General features: G+C 46.0%; 1 protein-coding gene across 4 annotated transcripts in view; it reads right to left on the reverse strand.

Moving 5' to 3' along the window:
- ift122 (intraflagellar transport 122 homolog (Chlamydomonas)) overlaps positions 1–26,196 on the reverse strand; it is a 161,129-nt gene that overhangs the window by 92,363 nt on the left and 42,570 nt on the right. For all 4 annotated transcript variants that reach the window (XR_010966127.1, XM_067999036.1, XM_067999035.1 and 1 more), the window contains exons 13-15: positions 8,702–8,866; positions 6,909–7,106; positions 5,337–5,477 (exon numbers count right to left, since the gene is read on the reverse strand). Coding sequence is in view for 3 of the 4 variants with exons in the window: in XM_067999036.1 (XP_067855137.1) it covers positions 5,337–5,477; positions 6,909–7,106; positions 8,702–8,866 (504 nt within the window). In the remaining variant the exon portion in view is untranslated. The remainder of the gene's footprint in view (positions 1–5,336; positions 5,478–6,908; positions 7,107–8,701; positions 8,867–26,196) is intronic.

Raw genomic sequence — 26,196 nt, forward strand, 5'->3', positions numbered from 1 at the left:
CTTACCTAATATGGCTGACGGCGCACTTGCAGCCCGAAGCGTCCGCGCAGTGCCCAATAAATGATTGCTGCGTGATGCAGTTTCTGGACCTAGGTTTAGTAAATCTGGTCAAGTAACTAAATCCTCCAGTAGATTTGTCGAGCAAGATGTACCACCTATCAAAGTTCATCTCAAGGTTTATAATCACAGTTTAGGAAATTGTCTAAATCTCTGGGTTACATTACAGCCCTGATCTGGGGTTTCCAAATGAATTGTATGCACCACACAAGCCTGGTTATCCAGATGGTGACGCCCAGCAGCCACTTAAGCTCACTTTTTTTTAAACACACAGGAACAAGAGCAGGCCATTCAGCTCCTTGAGCCTATTCCGCCATTCAATTAGATCATGGCTGATCTGTACCTCAACCCCTTTTTGCTCCATATCCCTTGATAACCCTTATCCAAAAAAAAAATCTATCGATCTCAATCTTGAAAGCTCCGATTGACCCCTAGCATCCACAGCCTTTTGGGGGGGGAAGAGAGTTCCAGATTTCTCCTCCCCTTTGTGTGAAAAGGTGCTTCCTGATTTGACTCCTCAATGGCCTAGCTATAATTTTAAGATAACAACCACCCAACCCCCCCCCACCCCACCTTGTTCTGGAGTCCCTCTAATTCCTACTATTTGAATTTTGCTTGGAGGTTTGGGGAGATCTGGGGCATGATTTTCACTTGGAGCCGGATACCCCGCACGTCCGCAGGTACTCATTGTAGGGCCCAACCTCTCAAGTCCTGCCCCACTATAAAATACTCACCCTCTCCAGCCCTGACCCTCACTGTAGGGCACTCACCCTCTCCAGTCCTGCCCCTCACTGTAGGGCACTCACCCTCTCCAATCTGTGATTGCAACTCAACTGAGGGTGAACAAAGGCTTTCCATCTATCCAAAACAAACTTTTTATGACTTGTGCAAAGAGGGCCTCTGAGTAATGAGCATCTGGAGTCATTCTGGTCTCCTGTTCATAAGATGGGTATGGGGAGTTGTCTCTAGTTTGGGTAAAGGTGAGAGTTCTTGATAACTCGGAGACAACTAATCATAAGGAAGGCTAACAATGTCAGGTATTCTGTTATCTGAGATGTCTGGGGAGTCTTTGTACGCACACACCCCGAGTAGTTTTGAAAAGGGGGGGTTTGAGTCGTATGAATAACAAATGTTTAAAGACTGAGTCATAGCTTGGAGACAGAGAAACCGATTGATGTTTGAACATGACCCATATAGAGCTAATGTGTCTAAAACGCATATAAGATGGAAATCTCTTCGTATTGATTAGAATGATCTCGGAGTGAGACTGGACTGCTCAACTAATCAAGACCATCGAACCACTTCGAGGCCTTGGACAGTGATAAACTTTGTTAGGTTGTATTCATCTTATTAGTATGTTTAATTGTACTCTTGTATTTTAATATCTTTGTTACTTATTATAACTTCTTAATAAAGCTATTATACTTTGGAACAAAACACCTTGCAGCCTTTTTGCTTAAAGACTGGAACTGTAAAATAGAGAACTCATATGGGGAACAAAATAGTGTATTTGAATTTCAAAAGGAAGCCCCATTTAATCTCTCCTCTATGCCCACACACACATCGGTTTCTGAGGGACTTGCCCCTGCAGCTCTGGTGGCCGTAGTGTGTGGGCATCCTGTCACAGATAAACCTAATACTTAGAAAAAAAATACCAAATCACAGATTCAGGGACTATTACTTAAAAAGCAAATCACTCAGTTGGCCCAATTTTGCAGAGATCGATATCCATCTAAAACAAGAACACACAAGTTTGTACATTAGAACTGAGAAACTCCTGTTGATGACCATCTTCTGCCATCCAGTGGCAATTCGGAATTTCCGCATGTGTGCTACAATCTAATCCTTCAACATCTGAGAGGAGGCTATGCTCCACTGAAGGACATGTACCCTCATTTACTCGTTTCATCGCAGACAAGTGGTTCCGCAGGCCATGAACCACCGGTACCAGGAGAACTTGGTCTCCCCACCGCTTCCAGTAAGACAACTGGCCCCTGCCAAGCCCGAATGGTTAAAATATGAAACTCTGCAGCCCCTTCATTCCATGTGTGGGTGCGCTGCTAATGCAATGTGCTGTGGAACTGCAATACCATCAGACATTTTTAAACTTCCATTATACAGCCCTACTCCCAGATCCACAAAAAGCAGATTCCCTGCGGTTTTTCCATGAATGGCTGAAGATCATCCAAACCCTAATCAGAAGTTCAGCAGTAATAAAATCTAAGTTATTTAGAAAGATGAGAAAAATATAATTTGAATACTTCCAAAACTTTATGATATTTCAAATAAGGATGTACATACAGATACACAGAAGTTACAACATGTAAACCAGTCCTTGTTGACATTTAGCCTCCACATGAGCAAGGAGCTCTAATAACATTTACCCATCCTGCAACTATCTCCCGTTAACATCTTTTCCTTTGCCTATCTCCAGCCCTGCCTCTCACTGCAGGGCCCAACCTCTCAAGTCCTGCCCCACTAAGAATACTCACCCTCTCCAGCCCTGACCCTCACTGCACAACACTCACCCTCTCCAGTCCTGCCCCTCACTGTAGGGCACTCAACCTCTCCAGTCCTGCCCCTCACTGCAGAACACTCACCCTCTCCAGTCCTGCCCCTCACTGTAGAACACTCACCCTCTCCAGTCCTGCCCCTCACTGCAGAACACTCACCCTCTCCAGTCCTGACCCTCACTGTAGAACACTCACCCTCTCCAGTCCTGCCCCTCACTGTAGAACACTCACCCTCTCCAGTCCTGCCCCTCACTGTAGGGCACTCACCCTCTCCAGTCCTGACCCTCAATGTAGGGCACTCACCCTCTCCCTCTCCAGTCCTGCCCCTCACTGTAGAACACTCACCCTCTCCAGTCCTGCCCCTCACTGTAGAACACTCACCCTCTCCAGTCCTGACCCTCACTGTAGGGCACTCACCCTCTCCAGTCCTGACCCTCAATGTAGGGCACTCACCCTCTCCAGTCCTGCCCCTCACTGTAGAACACTCACCCTCTCCAGTCCTGACCCTCACTCTAGAACACTCACCCTCTCCAGTCCTGCCTCTTACTGTAGAACACTCACCCTCTCCAGTCCTGCCCCTCACTGTAGAACACTCACCCTCTCCAGTCCTGACCCTCACTCTAGAACACTCACCCTCTCCAGTCCTGCCTCTTACTGTAGAACACTCACCCTCTCCCTCTCCAGTCCTGCCCCTCACTGTGGAACACTCACCCTCTCCAGTCCTGCCCCTCACTGTAGAACACTCACCCTCTCCAGTCCTGACCCTCACTGTAGGGCACTCACCCTCTCCAGTCCTGCCCCTCACTGTAGAACACTCACCCTCTCCAGTCCTGCCCCTCACTGTAGAACACTCACCCTCTCCAGTCCTGACCCTCACTGTAGGGCACTCACCCTCTCCAGTCCTGCCCCTCACTGTAGAACACTCACCCTCTCCAGTCCTGACCCTCACTGTGGAACACTCACCCTCTCCAGTCCTGACCCTCACTGTGGAACACTCACCCTCTCCAGTCCTGACCCTCACTGTCGGGCACTCACCCTCTCCAGTCCTGCCCCTCACTCTAGAACACTCACCCTCTCCAGTCCTGACCCTCACTGTAGGGCACTCACCCTCTCCAGTCCTGCCCCTCACTGTAGAACACCCACCCTCTCCAGTCCTGCCCCTCACTGTCGGGCACTCACCCTCTCCAGTCCTGCCCCTCACTGTGGAACACTTACCCTCTCCAGTCCTGCCCCTCACTGTAGAACACTCACCCTCTCCAGTCCTGCCACTTACTGTAGGACACTCATCCTCTCCAGTCCTGCCACTTACTGTAGGACACTCACCCTCTCCAGTCCTGACCCTCACTGTTGAATACCTCCCCTCTCTGGTCCTCACCCTCAATGCAGGACACTAACCCTCTTCAGCCTTGCCCCTCACCAGAGGACACTCATCTCTCCAGCCCTCCTCCTCACTGTACGACATCCCCCTCCAGCTCTGCAACTCGGAGGTTAGCTATCCTATTAAGCCCTGCACCTCCATTTTGAAAATATCACAGAACAGAAAAATTGCATCAAAGTTCTCAGTGTTTAGCATAGTTGGTAACTATTATGCAGATGGTTTTTGGGTGATTGTCTGGGGTATGAATAATGTGCATAAACTGCTCAAGTCAATGACCACTAGTTTCTGTCCATTAGGAAGAAAAGGTAATGTGTTATAGTGCTGTGGTTTAATTTTATATTAAACAATTGGAGCTCCCTTGAGTAGACGGGAGTCTTAGTGCCAATAAGTGAGTGCCCGAGCTCCACCTTGCATTGCCACAGCTGACCTACTGCATGCATCCTTGGTTTGTTCTATACAGCTCGCTCACCATGCTTTCATTTTGCTATAGCACCCCTGGGTACATGAGCTTTCAGCGGTAGCTCACCAGTAGGGCAGAGGGAAACATGGCTACCTTCTCTTTCTATTTGAAGATACCACTTAGGTGAGGAAAAAACAGCAAGAGAAAAAAATGAAGTGGAAAATATGGTATGGAAGCAGCACGGCAGACAGTGTGAGGAAGGGAAAATAAGCTGTTGACAGGAGGAAAGTATGTTTAAAAAAAATACAACACAAAGTAACACAAAAATAGGGTAGGGAGCAAGAAAGCGAGTAATAATAAAGGATGGATGGAGTTGTTCGCAGAGATGAACAGTAAGAGAAGTTCTGACCCAGAGCGGTAAGTGTCATGGCTGCCTTCTGTCCTTTTGTAAAATTGATTCTGGTATCTGATTGCTCTGTGCTGACCATGTGACAAATACCTCACAGTTCACACAGATCAATCAGTAAGTCAGGACAAACTCTACAATCACACAGTCTTAAGTGTGGCAGAGCTAAAATATTCACCAGGTAGGCCATCAGGCAGGTGGACACAGGGCTTGCTCTGCGGTAGCTGAATGGGAAATAAGTGGGTTTGAAAAGCAGTACCATGGTTCAAATTTTACTGGTTGTTTTATTAGTAAATAGGTGCCACAAAGTACAAAAAATAAATGAAGTGACCTGAAATTCGCAGACTGTATGCTGCAGTAATTGAGAACATGCCTCCTTCGCTTAAATCCTGCCCAGAGAAGGGATAGGTCTCTTCTCTCTGCTAACACGTACCCATTTAATGAGCCTGTTCAAGAAGCTGTACATCCACCTCCACCTATGTGTGTGTGTGTGTGTGTGTGTGTGTGTGTGTATACCTATTATTTATCTCTCTATTATATATATAAAAAGAGAGAGAGAGAGAAGCTCATCAGTACTGGTACCTTTTTAGCAGTATCGAAGTCCATTCCCTCCAAGGCCTCTATCGCCAGGTCCCGCCAGTCATTCTCCGTTACTCCTAAACAGGCAATCTGATAGGCTTCCTTATACATCTTCTTTTCCAAGTACTGGTACATGGGTGCAGACTTATTTTTTAAAAAAGAGTTGCCTGTTAATTATGATCACGTTTAACTGCATCCATCAAACAGAACAATTTTTCATTCAGTTTTTCTTACCAAATCAGCACCTTCCCATCTTCTAATCTGGACTGAAAGAGATGACCCATAAAGAAGAGCACATGTCCTGTCAATGCTGCCCCTTTGGATGAGTCATTAGGTGGTGCGCTTGTGTGATACTGGATGGGGCACTTTGCTTGTCTCCAATCTGGTTCAGGTCCTGTGGTACCCATTTAATGAACTCCTCTTTAATTATGTAAAGTCAGCCAAACCTTTGCCTGTCCGTTTGGTATTGTTCCGACAAACCCTACCGTATCTAGCCTAAACCAACTTGACTTTTTTTATGTGAATTTTTGTACTCAATGAGGGTTGTTGGTGCTGAGAAATGGAATACTTTCATCAAGCACTAGCAGAACAGACTTAGCACAGTTAGATACAAAGGATAGCTCCCTCTGTTCTGCCCCAGCAATGGGTGTCAGCCCCAACTCAGAAGAGTTCTTTCTCTACTGCAGCATTTTTTTCATTCGTTTCACCAATCATCTTATTGGGAGACTGCCAGTTTAGTACCAATTATTGCAAAGTAAGGGCAGTTTTGTGCTGTAAACCCCCGCCCAGCAGGAACTGGACTGAGGCTGCCCAAACCCATTTCACATAGGAACCTCAATCAGCAGACACGGTAACCTTTCATCCAACCAGACTAGGCAGATTTGAGCCAGTATCTAACTCAGTCTCCCAAATGAATTCATTTATACTACTAAGCACAATTGGCACAATCCACCATTCCATATTTCGCTTTCCAACAACATCTAGGATGCCCCATGGAGAAAGCAGGCAAACATCCTGCTTTTGGACCTTGGCCCTCACATATATCTGACCGTTTAATTCAGGGCACAATTTTAACAGGTTAGGAATATACTTTTCACCACTATCGAATCACCAATAGCCCCAGTTTTAAAAGAATCCATTGTTTTGCCAATTTTCCTCTTCTGAAGCTGCTTTTCCTTACTGGAGCAGGATCAATGGGCATCAGCAGACCTCCATAACTTGCCAAGTGGCCTCTTTATGTGTGAGCCGAGACAGCAATTGTCTAAAGCTATTCACCCATAGGGGGCAATACAGCCAGCCCAATTCAGTCTTCATCTGACATGCACTTTCAGCAGGGGTCGCTGGATAGTCATTAGGAATGGGACCCCTGGATGATTTTATTTCCCCCTCATTGGTGCAGTGGTGTTGTACAGCTCCAGCTTCTGCCCTGGCTGAGATCAGCTAACTCTAACCAGGGACGTTTCTGATCTCAGTACCACACCTCATTTACTCACTAAAGCATTGGCAAATCTGCATTCCCACCTTTGATCATATCCACCCTTCCGACAATACGTCAGTCTGTACAATGAGGCATACCTGTGGGACCTCGACTGCAGACATGGCGTACACATGCAGGCAGAAGATCTTGGAGCCATTGTAGCCCACCACAAAACCCTGGAGCTTCTGCTGGTGCACCGGAAAATTACTGGCTTTGATGTTGAGAAAACCACCACCAGAGAAACAAAGCATATCCTCACACTGGGTATTCCAAGCCACACTGTTAGCATTTGGCTCCTACACAGGACATGGAGAGGAGGAATGTTTGATTAATCAGTATTAATTCAAGACAATACCAGTTTACAACATTTGTGACATTTATTGCCTATTACCATGGGCACTGGAGCCCACTGTTGGGGATAACTATTGGCTATGGCAGGATACGGCAATAGGAGATGAGGCAGAGATCAATGTCACCAATTAAGGATGACAGCTTCGTTAATGAACTTCTAACTGAAAGTCTAGTAATGGATCATTGCCAGGCTAACCGAGAATCACATCTAACAAAGGATATGAGTTAAAATGGCTCCTCTCCTTATCCCATCTGCATCTAACTTGCAGGATTATAATTCTAATCAGAGTAGGGTGACTGGTACAGGCTGAATGTTATAGTGCAATTACAGTGTTCAATTTGCAAGCTTATGGCAATATAAACTAAAAGGTACAATTTTAAAAGAGGTGCAGGAACAGAGAGACCTGGGGGTGTACATACACAAATCTTTGAAGGAGGCAGGACAAGTTGAGAAGGCTGTTAAAAAAGCATATGGGATCCTTGGCTTTATAAACAGAGGCAAAGAGTACAAAAGCAAGGAAGTTATGCTAAACCTTTATAAAACACTGGTTAGGCCCCAGCTGGGTACCACACTTTAGAAAAGATATCAAGGCCTTGGAGAGGGTGCAGAGGAGATTTACTAGGGATGTGGAGAGACTGGAGAAGCTGGGATTGTTCTTCTTACAGCAGAGAAGGTTAAGGGGAGATTTGATAGAGGTGTTCAAAATCATGAATGGTTTTGATGGAATAAATATGGAGAAACTGTTTCCGGTGGCAGAAGGGTCAGCAATCAGAGGACACAGATTTAAGGTAATTGGCAAAAGAGCCAGAGGCGACATGAGGCAACATTTTTTTACGCAGCGAGTTGTTATGATCTGGAATGCACTGCCTGAAAGGGCGGTGGAAGCAGATTCAATAATAACTTTCAAAGGGGAATTGGATAAATACTTGAAGGGGAAAAATTTACAGGGCAATGGGGAAAGAGCAGGGGAATAGGACTACTAGGATAGCTCTTTCAAAGAGCCAACACAGGCACGATGGACCGAATTGCCTCCTTCTGTGCTATATCATTCTATGATTCTATGATTGTAAGTTGCAGGCCGCCCAGCGTGAGTTTGGAAATTTGTGTTGGATATGAGGTTTCGAGGAAACAGTATCTCACCTCTACAGCTTTGCGGTATAATGACATCTCGAGCACAAAGCCAACCTTCTAAATTTCAAAATGAAAGTAAAGAAGAACTGAGATGGTCTCTGGACTGTCTTTAAGTTCCTAATATTAGACAAGTGCTGACTGCTGTTGGCTTCTCTCTAACATTAAAGGTTCCACTAGCAGTTGGGGTTGATGAGGAGATGTGTTCGAGTAGATCCAAAGCTATGCTTTTCCCTGGCTAGGCAGTGTTGCATGCAAGGCATTACTACTCAGTGTATCACTCTAAAAACTAGTAATAGTGTCAAACGGTACCTACAGTATAACTACAGTGTTACAATTAAATACTGCAACACACAATAGGGACTTCTTCATAGAAGGTGAATATTTACACCCTGACTGCACCCATTTTACCTGGAAAAGTAGTTCCTTGGTACTTATATCATATACCAGACAAGTGTTATGTTCATCCACCACAGCCAGTTTGTTGCGTGACGTACTCATGTCTAAACAGCGCACAGATGTGGCTTGCTTAAGAAGCACAATGGCGAAGGGGTTGTCAACAAATATTTTCAGAATCTACAATGGATAGATAAACAAACAGATAAGTAATTACATTTACAAAACATCAGCCTCATTTTTGTTCATTTTAATACGATAACCTTGGGTTCTCTTAATCATGGCAAACTTGGAAGTAATTTTTTTCTGAAACATTTTGGGGGGGAATGCCCTCCCTGGCTTGGGATCTTCTCCCCGTCCCATCCCCTCACCCCCCCCCCCCCCTTCTCTCCACTCCCCGACTGCGGCCTGGTGCCGCAGGCCTTCCCTCCCGCCAGCCAGCCAGCCTCTCAATCTGGTCGGCTGCCGAATGGGAAACAGAGACAAAAAATTTAATGAGGTACTGCCGTTAAATTTGGCAGTACTTCAAGGTTGCTACAACCCCTCCCCCGCTCCCTCCCCGTAAATATCAGGGCCTTTATGTAGTATATCCTTTGTTTTCTCTAAAAATTGATGAGAGGTCAGTACACAGTCTTTCACCTCTGGGATCGCTGATCTGAATCCAGGCCAGACTTTTGGAATAAAGTCTCACTTCTCTGTTAATCCAGGTGAAATGTATTTGGGCAGCTTCAGCCCAATTCACTATAGCATGGATTCACAGCATAAAATGTTACACTACTTGATAGCATCCTTCACACAATGCACGAACTTGGTGAAACCAAGGACCAGGGTGTATGTCATAGAACCCGGCACATTTTGTCCTGCAGTTAATCTCTACCAACTCCTTAACCAATGCCAAAACAAACCTAGCAACGCTTGATGGAATTATGTAAAATATCCTACAATCCAAAGTTCGATGGTAGCAAGGAAGATAACCTAACTTTCTTCATCATTCTGCATTCTTCTATTGAGCCATGCCAAAGCTGTACCAATTTGGAAGGAAGGAAGCCCTGGCTAAGGAGCTTCAACCTCTACTGTCAAGAGAGTTTTACAAAAACACTGTCTTCAGCATTAACCAAATGAAATATTTGGTAAAGAGCTCAGTGCACTTTATAGAACCCCCTTCCAGATGCGATCAAAAGAACCCTGAAACACAATTTTTTCTCCCCTGCCCTTTCAACATTCCAAAGGAACCGCTCTCTCCATGACACCCAGGTCTACTCTTCCATCACCCCCACCTGTTCCCCTTCTCCCAGCACCTTCCCATACAAGCGCAAGAAATGTAACACCTGCCTTTTCACCTCCTCCCTTCCCACCTTCCAGGGCCCCAAACACTCCTAACCAGGTGAAACAGTGCTTTACTTGTACTTCTTCCAATTTAGTATACCGTATTCGCTGCTCACCTCCACATGGGGGAGACCAAACGCAGATTGGGCGATCGCTTTGCTGAGCACCTCTATTCAGTCCGCATGCATGACCCTCAGCTTCCCCTCGCTTACCACTTTAATTCTCCATCCCACTCTGACCTTGGCCTCCTACACTGTTCCAATGAAGCTCAACGCAAGCTTGAGGAACAGTATCTCATCTTTCTACTAGGCACTTTACAGCCGTAACATCGAGTTTAACAACTTTAGATCTTAATTACCACTCCCATTTTCTCTTGGACATTTTGTAACCAGTTACACCTCCTCTGGACCCATCTTTTGTCCATTATCACCTCCTTTTGCCTTGCACCATCATCTCTTTTGTCATTTAATCATTCCTGCCCTCCACCCTATCACAGACCTTTCCCTTTTGTTCTTTCCTTGACCCCCTTTTCCCTAGCTCTGTCCTTGCTTAAAAGCTGTTCATCATCAGAATCTTCCAGTTCTGATGAAAGGATATCGACCTGAAACGTTAACTCTGTTTCTCTCCACAGATACTGCCTGAACTACTGAGTGTTTCCAGCATTTTCTGTTTTTATTACAGTAGGATCATGACTTCCTCTCAATTGTACAGTGCTCTGATCATACTGCAACTTGAGTAGTGTGTCCACTTCTGGACACCAAGACCCCAAGAGACATTCAAGCGCAGGAGGCAGTGCAGAGTAGGGCCACGAGGTAAATCCCCAGTGTCACAGGTCCGAGTTGTGAGGAAAGACGGGAAAAACTTGAGCATTTCATCTTTGAAAGGCGATGTCTGAGAGGTGAACTTATCCTAGTATCATAGTATGGTACAACACAGGAGGAGGCCATTCAGCCCATCGTTCCTGTGCCGGCTCTTTGAAAGAGCTTTCCAATTAGTCCTATTCCCCTGCTCTTTTCCCATAGCCCTGCAAATGTTTTCCCTAAGTATTTATCCTATTCCCTTTTGAAACTTACTGTTGAATCTGTTTCCACCACCCTTTCATGCAGTGCATTCCAGATCATTACAACTCACTGCTTAAAAAAATGTTTTCTCATGTTGCCTCTGGTTCTTTTGCCAATCACTTTAAATCTGTGTCCTTCGGTTACTGACCCTTCTGCCACTGGAAACAGTTTCTCCTTATTTACTCTATCAAAACCATTCATACCAAATCTCCTCTTAACCTTCTCTGTTCTAAGGAGTAGAGGTATACAAGATAGTTAACAGCATGGAAAAAATAAATCTTTAATTAAATGTTGGCCTTTATTTCAAGGGGCTGGAATACAAAGGGGTGGAAGTTATGTTACAGTTATATAAAGCTCTGGTTAGACCCCATTTCAGTCTGGGCACTGCACCTCAGGAAGGATATACTGGCCTTGGAGGGGGTGCAGTGTAGACCAGAATGATACCTGGGCTAAAAGGGTTAAAATATGAGGACAGGTTGCATAGTATTCCCTTGAGTATAGCAGATTAAGGGCCGATCTAATTGAGGTGTTTCAGATGATTAAAAGAATTGATAGGGTAGATAGAAAGGAATTATTTCCTCTAGTGGGGGTGTCCAGAACAAGGGGGCATAACCTAAAAATTGGAGCCAGACCGTTCAGGGGTGATGTCAGGAAGCACTTCTTCACACAAAGAGCAGTGGAAATATGGAACTCTCTCCCCCAAAAAGCTGTTGAGGCTGGGGCTCAATTAAAAATGTCAAAACTGAGATTCATAAGATTTTTGTTTGGCAAGGATATTAAGGGTTACTTAGGGAACCAAGGCTGGTAGATGGAGTTAATATTCAGATCAGCTATGATATAATTGAGAAGCTGAATGGCCTACTCCTGTTCCTACATTCCTAAAAGGTAAACTTGACTTTACTTTAAAGTAAATTGTATGAGGAGGATAAGAAGACACAGATTCAAACTTATATAAGGCAATTTTAGGACTGATATTAGGAAGTTCTGCTTCAGTGCAGAATGGAATTCTAGATAGAGCAGTGGAAGCAAAAACCTTTGAATTATTTACAAACCAATTGGACACTAGGTGGACTTTAAGGTATTTCTGAATGCATGAACTAAGAAGGGCCTCCTTCTAATTATCTTGTGATCCTGTGAATGGCCTTTAATTGAACCCTTGGGAATCCTATTTTTCAGATAGTAATAGTGAAGAACACACTCCACCAGCCATTTAGCTATGTACTATCAAGTCACTAAGCTGTCCACAGTCCTCTTACAATAGAACACAATTAAATGCCTAGATTTCCTGAATTCTAAGTGTGGTCAATATAGAACACTGCCAGAATCCACAGAGTGGAACCTACAATCTCTATCTGATTGATAAAATGACAAAGCAACAACTTCTGGATTTAAATGAAGCTGGGGAGAAAACCTGGTGAGTCCTGCGATCTACTCTATCTTTATGTCCAATCAAACAGATCTACAACTTGAGCTAGGAATAGAACCTAAACTGCCTTCTAAGGAAAAAAAAAGATCATTAGTACAAAGCAGTTTGAAAGGTAAGCACATTAGACTAATTGAAAAATATTAAAATCCCAATTTGGGATCAGGAAATGTCTGTATGGATGCTATACCCATACTGTCCGCAAGAGGGGAGACATAAAAAGTAGAAATAGCAGCACCGTACAGACAAATAAAACTGGGCTTTAATCCCTTGTTAAGCCTGGTCATTGCCTGCAATGATATAGCCCTGAGATGAACAAAATTTATTCAATGTGCTTCAGGCAAGATATGTGTACTTGGATGGTCTCTTATGCAAATACAAAGGATATAGATGCATTAGAAAGGGTTCAGGGAAGACTTACCAGGATGTTTTAGCCAAGAGGAAAGATTGGATCGGCTGGGGTTGTTCTCTTTGGAACAGAGGAGGCTGAGGGGAGATCTAATTGAGGTGCATAAAATTATGAGGGGCCTAGATAGAGTGGGTAGGAAGGACCTATTTCCCTTAGCCAAAAACCAGAGGGCATAGATTTAAAGTAATTTGAAGAAGGATTAGAGGGGAGTTGAGGAGACATTTTTTCACCCAGAGTGATGGGAGTCTGGAACTCACTGCCTGAAAGGGTGGTAGAGGCAGAAATCCTCATTGCATTTAAAAGGTGCTTTGATCTGCACTTGAAGTGCCGTAACCTACAAGGCTATGAACCAAGCGCTGGGAAGTGGGATTAGGCTGGGTGATTCTTTTTCAGCCAGCACAGACACGATGGGCAGAATGGCCTCCTTCTGTGCCATAAATGTATTGGTAGGACAGATCCCCGCACAGTCCTCGTGGAGACGAAGTCCCATCTTCACACTGAGGACACCATCCAAAGTATTGTGTGGCACTACCACAGTGCTAAATGGGATAGATTCAGAACAGATCTAGCAGCTCAAAACTGGGCATCCATGAGGTGCTGCAGGCCATCAACAGCAGAATTGTATTCCAGCAAAAGCTGTAACCTCATGGCCGGGCATATTCCTCACTCTACCATTACCAACAAGCCTGGTTCAATGAGGAGTGCAGAGGAGCATGCCAGGAACAGCACCAGCGTACCTAAAAATGAGGTGCCAACCTGGTGAAGCTACAACACAGTACTACATGCATACTAAACAGCGGACGCAACATGCTACAGACATAGCTAAGCGATTCCACAACCAACGGATCTGATCAAAGCTCTGCAGTCCTGCCACATCCAGTTGTGAATGGTGATGGAAAATTGAACAACTAATGGGAGCAGGAGGCTCCGTGAACATCCCCATCCTCAATGATGACAGAGTCCAGCACATGAGTGCAAAAGACAAGGCTGAAGCATTTGCAACCATCTTCAGCAAGAAGTGCCGAGTGGATGATCCATCTCGGCCTCCTCCCGATATCCCCACCATCACAGAAGCCAGTCTTCAGTCAATTCGATTCACTCCACATGATATCAAGAAACGGCTGAGTGCACTGGATACAGCAAAGGCTGTGGGCCCCGACAGCATCCCAGCTATAGTGCTGAAGACTCCAGAACCAGCCACGCCTCCAGCCAAGCTGTTCCAGTACAGCTACAACACTGGCATCTACCCGACAATGTGGAAAATTGCCCAGGTATGTCCTGTTCACAAAAAGCAGGACAAATCCAATCCAGCCAATTACCGCCCCATCAGTCTACTCTCAATCATCAGCAAAGTGATGGAAGGTGTTGTCGACTGTGCTATCAAGCAGCACTTACTTACCAATGCTCAGTTTGGGTTCCGCTAGGACCACTTGGCTCCAGACCTCATTACAGCCTTGGACCAAACATGGACAAAAGAGCTGAATTCCAGAGGTGAGGTGAGAGTGACTGCCCTTGACATCAAGGTAGCATTTGACCGAGGAGCCCTAGTAAAATTGAAGTCAATGGGAATCAGGGGGAAAACTCTCCAGTGGCTGGAGTCATACCCAGCACAAAGGAAGATGGTAGTGGTTGTTGGAGGCCAATCATCTCAGCCCCAAGACACTGCTGCAGGAGTTCCTCAGGGCAGTGTCCTAGGCCCAACCATCTTCAGCTGCTTCATCAAGGTCAGAAGTGGGGATGTTCACTGATGATTGCACAGTGTTCAATTCCATTCGCAACCCCTCAGATAATGAAGAAGTCCGTGTCCGCATGCAGCAAGACCTAAACAACATCCAGGCTTGGGCTCATAAGTGGCAAGTTACATTCGCGCCAGACAAGTGCCAGGCAATTACCATCTCCAGCAAGAGAGAGTCTAACCACCTCCCCTTGACATTCAACGGCATTACCATCGCCAAATCCCCCATCATCAACATCCTGAGGGTCACCATTGACCAGAAACTTAACTGGACCAACCACATAAATACTGTGGCTACAGGAGCAGATCAGAGGCTGGGTATTCTGCGGCAAGTGACTCACCTCCTGACTCCCTAAAGCCTTTCCACCATCTACAAGGCACAAGTCAGGAGTGTGATGGAATACTCTCCACTTGCATGGATGACTGCAGCTCCAACAACACTCAAGAAGTTCGACACCATCCAGGACAAAGCAGCCCACGTGATTGGCACCCCATCCACCACCCTAAACATTCACTCCTTTCACCACCAGCACACCATGGCTACAGCGTGCACCATCTACAGGCAACTCACTAAGGCTTCTTCAATAGCACCTCCCAAACCCGCAACCTCTACCACCTAGAAGGACAAGGGCAGCAGGCACATGGGAACACCACCACCTGCACGTTCCCCTCCAAGTCACACACCATCCCAACTTGGAAATATATCGCCATTCCTTCATCGTCGCTGGGTCAAAATCCTGGAACTCCCTACCTAACAGCACTGTGGGAGAACCTTCACCACACGGACTGCAGCGGTTCAAGAAGGCGGCTCACCACCACCTTCTCAAGGGCAATTAGGGATGGGCAATAAATGCTGTCCTCGCCAGCGACGCCCACATCCTATGAACGAGTTTTTAAAAAAATTCTATGATTGTTTTCTAAGACCAGGAGTCATACAAAGGTATTAAGAAAGACTCAAAAGAGACTACACTCAATTTCACCTGAAAGAAGCCTGATATGGCAGGGTGGGAGGGGGCAGGCAGAACTCTGGATTCTGGCACAGCTCTCTTCTACTTAGGGTTCAAGGAATATTGAAAGAGATGTGGTTGAAGAAAGACTCCCAAAAATGGCAGTTAATTCATGCTCAAATGACACCTTTAAAAGAGAGCTGGATCAAATCTGGGACAAGGGGGGGTTGAAGGATGTACAAATGTTAAGAGCACTGTGTTCGTCTTAGCAGAGGTACAAGAAGGAAGTTAAGGGGCAGGTAAAACAGAGGTTCGTGTTGGCAGCACAGATGTGCATCAAAAGTGGGCGACCCGGATTATTGGGTGCTCAGGCCTGCTATGCACCCATTTCTTATCATGAAGTCGAGAAGCACATGGCACTGAGCGTTTGTGCAACTGACGTGCTGGGGACAAGATCCAGCTAGGTATGAAAATTAAGTGATGGCCTCATAATGCATCCAGAGTGCCCGAATCATGCTCCATTGGCTCAGCACCAAAATAAAAGGGGCAGGGGCTGGTAGGTCAATTGAGCCATGTTTGGTCATCTTCTTAAAGAGGAATCAGATTGATAGTTGTTACAGGCGGCTACAAATTGGCGTAGCAATTTGTGTTGATATTTTTGCCCTTTTAGGTTCCAGCAGCGAGAAACTCTGACGTTAGTTTGTGCTTGACACCACCACTGTAATTGGTCTAGAGCCTCAAATCCCACTGTGCAAATCACTGTATCTGTAGATTCTGAGGTAGAAGAGGATCAGAGGGGACATGCAAGGTCAGTGTTTTTACATCTTAGGTACTCAAGACAGGGCTGCCCTTATGCCAGCAGCAGAGGCAATCCATCACCTGTGTACACAGACCAAGGCAATCCATCACCTGTGCACACAGACCAAGGCAATCCATCACTTGTGTACACAGACCAAGGCAATCCATCACTTGTGTACACAGACCAAGGCAATCCATCACCTGTGTACACAGACCAAGGCAATCCATCACCTGTGTACACAGACCAAGGCAATCCATCACCTGTGTACACAGACCAAGGCAATCCATTACCTGTGTACACAGACCAAGGCAATCCATCACCTGTGTACACAGACCAAGGCAATCCATCACCTGTGTACACAGACCAAGGCAATCCATTACCTGTGTACACAGACCAAGGCAATCCATCACCTGTGTACACAGGCCAAGGCAATCTATCACTTGTGTACACAGACTAAGGCAATCCATCACTTGTGTACACAGACCAAGGCAATCCATCACCTGTGTACACAGACCAAGGCAATCCATCACCTGTGTACACAGACCAAGGCAATCCATCACCTGTGTACACAGACCAAGGCAATCCATCACTTGTGTACACAGACCAAGGCAATCCATCACCTGTGTAAAATACACCAGGGTTTCTTTAATAACTCCAATAAATCTTCGGGGTGGGGGGAACATGTGAAATTTTGCGAATCCCTTCACCTGTGTACACAGATCAAGGCAATCCATCACCTGTGTGCACAGATCAAGGCAATCCATCACCTGTGTGCACAGATCAAGGCAATCCATCACCTGTGTGCACAGATCAAGGCAATCCATCACCTGTTGTATACAGCATTCCTAAGGATGTGATTCGATAACTTCTGGCGGATCAAATCCTGAAATATTGTTTTATCAGGTCTTAAATGGGTTTCCCTTGATTTATATTAAGTTGCACTAACTTTGACAGGTTGCTATTTCAAAATGACTTTTATTTATACATGTCCTTTTAGCTGATGGAATGCTGCTGATGCTGTTTAAAGTCTAGGGCACTGTGCAAACAGTTGCAACTCTGAATCTTGTCCTTCTTAAAAAGTTTGCTGGCTAAACTTTCAGAACTCCCACAGCGTAATTCCCCTCCCCTCCATTTTTACTTATTGGTGACGGGTTTGTGGTAAATTCTGAATTATTTTGTGAACAATAAATGTGCTTTGAGGTTGAGCCAAGGCTGCCTGGTGCTGTATTTCCAATTACCCCCCCCATCCTGAAATGTGATGTGGAGATGCCGGTGATGGACTGGGGTTGACAATTGTAAACAATTTTACAACACCAAGTTATAGTCCAGCAATTTTATTTTAAATTCACAAGCTTTCGGAGGCTACCTCCTTCCTCAGGTGAACGATGTGGAAATGAAATCCTCGAAATGAAGTCGCATTTATAATTCACAGAACAATGCTTGGTGATAACAGACAGTTTTTTCAACTGCCTGTTGCCAAGGCAATCAGTGTGCAGACAGACAGGTGTTACCTGCCAGGTCTCAGAATATACAAATCACCAAAAAAAACAACAAACAAAAAAAAAGAGATAGAGAGGTAGAAACATAGAAAAGACAGCAACTGACCCGTTATATTAAAAACAGATAACATTTGTTCGCTGGTGGGGTAACGTGTAGCGTGACATGAACCCAAGATCCCGGTTGAGGCCGTCCTCATGGGTGCGGAACTTGGCTATCAATTTCTGCTCGACGATTTTGCGTTGTCATGTGTCTCGAAGGCCGCCTTGGAGTACGCTTACCCGAAGGTCGGTGGCTGAATGTCCTTGACTGCTGAAGTGTTCCCCGACTGGGAGGGAACCCTCCTGTTTGACGATTGTTGCGCGGTGTCCGTTCATCCGTTGTCGCAGTGTCTGCATGATCTCGCCAATGTACCATGCTCTGGGGCATCCTTTCCTGCAACGTATGAGGTAGACAACGTTGGCCGAGTCACAGGAGTATGAACCATGCACCTGGTGGGTGGTGTCCTCTCGTGTGATGGTGGTATCTGTGTCGATGATCTGGCATGTCTTGCAGAGGTTACCGCGGCAGGGTTGTGTGGTGTCGTGGACGCTGTTCTCTTGAAAGCTGGGTAATTTGCTGCGAACGATGGTCTGTTTGAGGTTGGGTGGCTGTTTAAAGGCGAGTAGTGGAGGTGTGGGGATGGCCATAGCCAGGTGTTCGTCGTCATTGATGACATGTTGAAGGCTGCGGAGAACATGGCGTAGTTTCTCCGCTCCCGGGAAGTACTGGACGACAAAGGGTACTCTGTTGGTTGCGTCCCGTGTTAGTCCCGAGGAGGTCTCTGCGATTTTTTGCTGTGGCCCGTCGGAACTGTCGATCGATGAGTCGAGCGTCATATCCCGTTCTTACTAGGGCGTCTTTCAGCGTCTGTAGGTGTCCATCGCGTTCCTCCTCATCTGAGCAGACCCTGTGTATTCGCAGGGCCTGTCCATAGGGGATGGCCTCTTTGACGTGGTTAGGGTGGAAGCTGGAAAAGTGGAGCATCGTGAGGTTGTCCGTGGGCTTGCGGTAGAGTGAGGTGCTGAGGTGCCCGTCTTTGATGGAGATTCGTGTGTCCAAGAAAGAAACTGATTCTGAGGAGTAGTCCATGGTGAGCTTGATGGTGGGATGGAACTTGTTGATGTTATCGTGTAGTGTCTTCAGTGATTCTTCGCCGTGGGTCCATAGAAAGAAAATGTCGTCGATGTATCTGGTGTGTCGCGTTGGTTGCAGGTCTTGTGCAGTGAAGAAGTCCTGCTTGAACTTGTGCATGAAAATGTTGGCGTATTGGGGTGCGAATTTGGTCCCCATGGCTGTTCCGTGTGTTTGGGTAAAGAACTGGTTATCGAAGGTGAAGACATTGTGATCCAGGATGAAGCGGATGAGTTGTCGGATGGCGTCCGGAGATTGGCTGTTGTTGGTGTTGAGTATTGATGCTGTCGCAGCGATGCCGTCATCGTGGGGGATACTGGTGTAGAGTGCCGAGACGTCCATCGTGGTGAGAAGTGTTCCTGGTTCAACTGGTCCGTGGGTACTGAGTTTTTGTAGGAAGTCTGTAGTGTCGCGACAGAAGCTGGGGGTTCCCTGTACGATGGGTTTCAGGATGCCCTCGATGTATCCAGAGAGGTTCTCACACAGGGTTCCGTTGCCTGATACGATAGGACGTCCGGGTGTGTTGGCTTTGTGTATCTTTGGGAGGCAGTAGAAGTCTCCCACGCGGGGAGTACGTGGGATGAGAGTGCGTAGGATGCTTTGAAGGTCTGGATCGAAGGTCTTGATCGGTTTGTTGAGCTGGTGGGTGTGTTCTTTGGTCGGGTCTGCGGGTAACCGTCTGTAGTGTTCCTGGTTGTCCAGTTGTCGGTATGCTTCTTTGCAATAGTCCGTTCTGTTCTGTATGACTATGGCGCCTCCTTTGTCCGCTGGTTTGATGACGATGATGCGGTTGGTCTTGAGAGCGTTGATGGCGTTGCGTTGTGCTCGGGTGACATTCTGGACTGTCTTCTGAGTGCGGCTGATGAATCTGGCATTGACGCATTTCCTGACAGCTTGAGCATACATGTCCAGCATAACCCAATGAGACAATCGACGATCCGGAACAGCAGACAGAGGGATCCGCGGTACAGCAACCGAAGAGGAAAGAGTCAAACTGGACTCCTCCAGAGGGTCGCTGCCCTCAGCTGGACATGTATCTCCTGCTCCTGGCATGCTCTTCTACACTCCTCATTGAACCTGGGTTGATCCCCTGGCTTGTTGGTAATGGTAGAGTGAGGAATATGCCGGACCATGAGGTTACAGATTGTGCTGGAATATAATTCTGCTGCTGCTGATGGCTCACAGCGCCTCATGGATGCCCAGTTTTGAGCTGCTCGATCTGTTCTGAATCTATCCCATTTAGCACGGTGGTAGTGCCACACAACACGTTGGATGGTGTCCTCAATGCGAAGATGGGACTTCGTCTCCACGAGGACTGTGCGGTGGTCATTCCTACCAATACGGTCATGGACAGATGCATTTGCAACAGGTAGATTGGTAAGGGCGAGTTCATGTAAGTTTTTCCCTTGTTTTGGTTCGCTCACCAACTGCCGCAGGACCAATCTGGCAGCTATGTCCTTCAGGGCTCGGTCAGTAGTGGTGCTACCGAGCCACTCTTGGTGATGGACATTGAAGTCCCCCACCCAGAGTACATTCTGTGCCCTTGCTACCCTCAGTGCTTCCTCCAAGTGGTGCTCAACATGGAGGAGGACCGATTCATCAGCTGAGGGAGGGCGGTAGGTGGTAATCAGGAAGAGATTTCCTTGCCCATGTTTGACCTGATGCCATGAGATTTCATGGGTTCCGGAGTCAATGTTGAGGACGCCCAGGGCCACTCCCTCCTGACTGTATATCAATGTACCGCCACCTGTGGTGGGTCTGTCCTGCCGGTAGGACAGGACATACCCAGGGATGGTGATGGAAGAGTCTGGGACATTGGCTGAAAGGTATGATTCTGTGAGTATGGCTATGTCAGGCTGTTGCTTGACTAGTCTGTGGGACAGCTCTCCCAATTTTGGCACAAGTCCCCAGATGTTAGTGAGGAGGACTTTGCAGGGTCGACTGGGCTTGGTTTGCCTTTGTCGTGTCCGGTGCCTAGTGGTCCGATGCCAGGTGGTCCGTCCGGTTTTATTCTTATTGTGACTTTTTTTAGCGAGATTTTACAACTAAGTGGCTTGCTAGGCCATTTCAGAGGGCAATTAAGAATCAACTACATTGCTGTGGGTCTGGAGTCACATATTGGCCAGACCAGGTAAGGACGGCAGGTTTCCTCCCCTAAAGGACCAGATGGGTTTTTACGACAATCCGGTAGTTTCATGGCCACCATTACTAATACTAGTATTTTAATTCCAGATTTTTATTTAATTAATTGAATTTAAATTCTCCAGCTGCCATGGCGGGATTTGAACTCATGACTCCGGATTATTAGTCCAGGCCTCTGGATTACTAGTCCAGTAACATAACCACTATACATTGCTTTGATTATAAAAATCATGGCCTAACAGGCTCAATTATATTTAAATACTGTTTCCTAAAAGTAACAATTTATATTTTGCGACAACAATCTGTAAATGAATTAAACTTCTATGAGAAATATTATCTGGGAGATTCTGCCTTCATTCCCTCACAGAACGTTGCCTTAGGTACAGTCTGGCACTACTGGACCACTTAAGGACACGAAACACCTTGTTATTCGAGCAGAGTTGAAGAGACAAAGTCAACTATTTTCCAGCATTGTTGTGTTTTTATGTTAAAAATATTGCAGTAAATTCCTTCCTGACAGATCCCATTCTCTGGTCAGTCTGTGTATAGTGATTATCGGCAGGTTGACTCTGAATTGGTGAGTTTGACCTGAAAGTAAGATGTCGGTGGTGGAAAGGACACAGTGGCTCTCATCTCAAAGATACCCAACTCAATCCTGCTGCAGTTTGTCAGACAGTTTCTCAGTATTACCTTTGTTCCAAAAGCAACAGAAATAATTCAAGTGCTACCCTGGTTTTTATTAATTTTCTGTATTAAAAGGACAGAACGACACTGCCCGACGAGAGGGGGTAAAATACACACAAATACATAATATCCAAATACAATCTGCTGCAACCATCCAACAAGCGGCAGTTTTAGAATTTAAATGTAGAATTGATGGTTACATTGGAAAGCTCCCTGTGCTATGGCCTCATATGTACCTTCGCTCGGTCAACATGCTTGTACTCTAACATGATGCGTTATGTGACCTGTGACATGTGTTAGGAGCATCCTATAGACCAAGGCAATCCATCACCTGTGTACACAGACCAAGGCAATCCATCACCTGTGTACACAGACCAAGGCAATCCATCACCTGTGTACACAGACCAAGGCAATCCATCACCTGTGTACACAGACCAAGGCAATCCATCACCTGTGTACACAGACCAAGGCAATCCATCACCTGTGTACACAGACCAAGGCAATCCATCACCTGTGTACACAGACCAAGGCAATCCATCACCTGTGTACACAGACCAAGGCAATCAGTATTGTGATATGTTTGAGGGGATCTACATGCCAAGACTACAATTCATGAGGAAAACAGTGAAAGAACTGTGCCAGACTTTGAAATCACTTCAATGACAGGGACTGCTCATTCAGCAGTCTTCAAGATTTTTGCCACTGGTTCTTTCCAAGCAACAGCTGGAGCTATCTGTCAAATCTCCCGACCTGCAGTGCACAACTGCATCATGCAGGTGACAGATACATGCCTTATCCACGGCAGGAATTTCATAAATTTCCCCATGGTATCCAGCTAACAACGCAAGGGAGTCCTGCACTTACTGTCTGCCTCAATTCGCCAAAGTGCAGGGCATTATTGATGGCAAGGTACATCTCCATGTAGGCCTCCATCCATAGCGCCAATCCTTTCATAAACAGAAGGTTTCCACTCCACTGGAGTGTGAACTGTGGCTCAGTTGATAGCACTCTCACCTCAGTCAGAAGATCGTTGGTTCAAGTCCCACTCCAGAGACTTGAGCACAAAATCTAGGCTGACACTCTAGTGCAGTAGCGAGGGATGGTGCTGCATTGTTGGAGGTGCCGTCTTTTGGATTAGACGTTAAATCGAGGCCCCATCTGCCCTCTTAGGTGGATGTAAAAGATCCCATGGCATTATTTTGAAGAAATCCCCAGTGTTCTGGCCAATATTTATCCCTCAACCAAAATCACTAAAAAACAGATCTGATCATTATCACGTTGCTGTTTGTGAGAGCTTTCAGTGCGCGAATTGGCTTCTGCAATTCCTACATTACAACAGTGACTACAGTTCAAAAATCCTTCATTGACTGTAAAACACTTTGGGATGTCCCGAAATCGTGAAAAGCGCCATATAAATGCAAGTCTTTCTTTCTTTCCATGAATGTGCACCTGGTGTGTGATCATGGGTACTGAATCACACATTAATATAGTACCCTGGTAGCTGCCATGATTCCTTTATTTTACAGCAATTAACGATGCCACTCTTATTTCAAAGGCCGCCAGCAGTACTGGATGGATGACTGGTGGGAACCAAGGCTATCCGCTGCAGGCGTGCTTCATAACCCTTTTGACACACCCATGGACAAGACAGATTTAACGAGGCACACACAGTTACCAGGGTCTTGGTGGAACAACAGGTTGTTTAAGCAAAGGTTCAGATGCCTCAACTGATCAGGGGATTCTAGCAGTATACCCCAGCCAAGGTTTGAAATATTATTGTAGCCTTCATACCTCACAAATTTACCCTGCAAAGGGACAATGACATGGAGCAAGGAGAAACAGAAAATCTCAAACAGTGACAGAAAAGGACACCGATCAGGGGCCAGTAGAGCTATCTGCAGAACCAACTGTTCACTCAGGGAAAATCTTATGGCACGTTCTAACAGATAAAGCCTTGAACTGAGTGCCTATACCATGTCATTTGTACATGTGCCCAGTGCCCTGGCACTAAAACTGGATCCCTATTATTGCCGCTGCCTTAGCTCAAGAATACATTGGCATATCTCTGCAACTACCACTACTATTATGGCTCATCCCAAATGAACCTTCACGATGTATTCCAGTACCAGTTAATGAAAAGGTTATTAACCCTAACAATGTGTAATGCAGGTGTGTTCATTGTTATACTCCAGTGCTTCCCCTTTGTGCAAGTATATGTCTTCTGCTTCCTAACCATGTACTCCTTCTAAATGTTTTCCTTGGTGGGAAGAGGAAGAGAGATAGATGGGTGCTGAGTGTCAGCATCAGCCTCTAGGGATGGAGGTGGCAGGTCAGTAGATGGCCCTGTAACTATAAGGTATTGCTGCAGTGGTGGCCTGGAATGTAAGCTATCAGTCACATCTGTAGACATTTAAGCAGGTGGCTGGGTGATACAAATGTTGCACTGTCCTGAGAGACATCACCATCACCTATGCCAGCTCCCACCATTCCCCCACTTCTGGGCACTCCCTCAGCATGTCCAGTGATCTTTGTGAGAGCAGGCTGCTCTGCTGGCCAACAATAAGGCTGTTGATGCCCTGCATTATGGCTGTCTCACTGTTATTTCCTAATGTAGTAAATACAGACACGTCGGGAACAGAGCGGGTAGCGCCCGACCGCAAAGTGGGCAGGATTAAAAATCGAGGCTTGTATTTGCTGGGAAGCTCTGAGAGATCTAAACCCATATGCTCAGCAACTGAAGGAACCCTCAAATTTGCTAATCGGCTAGAAGGTTACCTCTCCTCTAATTTCACCTCGGTGGAGTTATTTCTCCCACCTGCGTAGTCGGAAAACTTTAAGGGCGAGCAGCAGCTCTTTAAGAGGTACTGATACCAGATATCCTGGATGCTTAACCTCAGTGTGCTCCCAGCGAATTACCAAATCTGTGACGGTTTATCCTGCTTTATAGTGGGAGGTCAGTTAAAAGTGCGACAGGCGCACAGAGCACTGTTTCCTAAAGAAGGTGATCAATGTGTTGGTGATGGGAGGAAGGAAGCCCACTATAGGATAATCATATATGGAATCTGGACTGACCAGGACTAATGGACAGGATGGCTTTTTCTCATTTTAGACTTTCTTACATTGCTATCTTATCTGTAATGCATAGCCTGGCAACATTTGACAGGGCAGAGCAAAGATAACTTTAGCCGGCCTCTAATCCATGCTATACCTGACATAGATGAGCTCAATGCTTGATTCATTGACAAAAGTGATGAAAGTGTTACATTCCCCAGGAGTACTGTCCTTTACATTGATCACAAAAAAAGCATAAAGAACAAAATAAACATAATTGCAGTCTGTTTCAAAATTTCTGTTTTGAACAGTCATATTTTCCCTCCTATTTTTTCATGTTCCTTGTGCCACTCACAATTTTCTAAGAAATATGGCAGGCAGCTATTCAGCTCCAGGGATATAGCTGAGTCCCTATCCTGGAAATAGGCCGCGGAAAGATGTCCAGAGGGGCTAGAAGGTGCGAGAGACTAGATGCTCCAAAAGGGGCTAGAAGGGATGGGAAAGGTTAGAGGATGTGGGAAAGACCAAATTGGGTGAGGAAGCTCACAAGGGTGAGAGGGGCTAGAGAGGGTCAGAGGGGCTATTAGATTTTTCCCACCTGATCAAAAACATGTGGACTGTGTTCTGGGTCTCCTCCAGTGGTAAGGCCAAGCTCAGGAATATGTTCTTTTTTAAACTCAAATACAATAATCTCTTCCCCCTCTCTGGTCTCCCAAGCCACATCCCAACCTGCTCCTAAATCCCTGCTAGTTTGAACAGTTGGGTGTGCAAGATTTCTCAGGAATTAATTTGCCTCTTCCAATGGGACATGCTGGCCTCTGTTCAGCAATTACTTGCAAAATGTCTGAGATTAGGAACTCACCAATGTGGGCAAAAGTGAACGTGTGCCCCGCCAACTGTGCCCTTAAAGGCTTCCTTCACTGTAACTGAAGTTTGCCAGAGATTCAACATTAAATCTTCTTGCTCAAACATTTACATTTCTCTCTCAATCTCTCCTATAATAATAGTACTGAAAATAAATGTAAATGGTCCCGTTTTTCTCTCTACGGGCACCTATATAACTCAGCAACAACCACAGAATGTGAAGCAAGTGCTCTGAAATTGGCCCCTGAAAATACTAATGTAAACGGCGGGGCTATAGCATTAGGACCAGGATAACAGCACCTAGTTCATGAGCTCAGATGCCATGAGGTAAATATGCAGTGTGTTCGGCCTGCATTGGAGGTGGGCAAGGGATCGTCATCATCATTGAGAATGTGAAGT

This window comes from Heptranchias perlo, chromosome 17 (genome assembly GCF_035084215.1).
Source record: "Heptranchias perlo isolate sHepPer1 chromosome 17, sHepPer1.hap1, whole genome shotgun sequence".
In the NCBI taxonomy this organism is placed as follows: Eukaryota; Metazoa; Chordata; class Chondrichthyes; order Hexanchiformes; family Hexanchidae; genus Heptranchias; species Heptranchias perlo.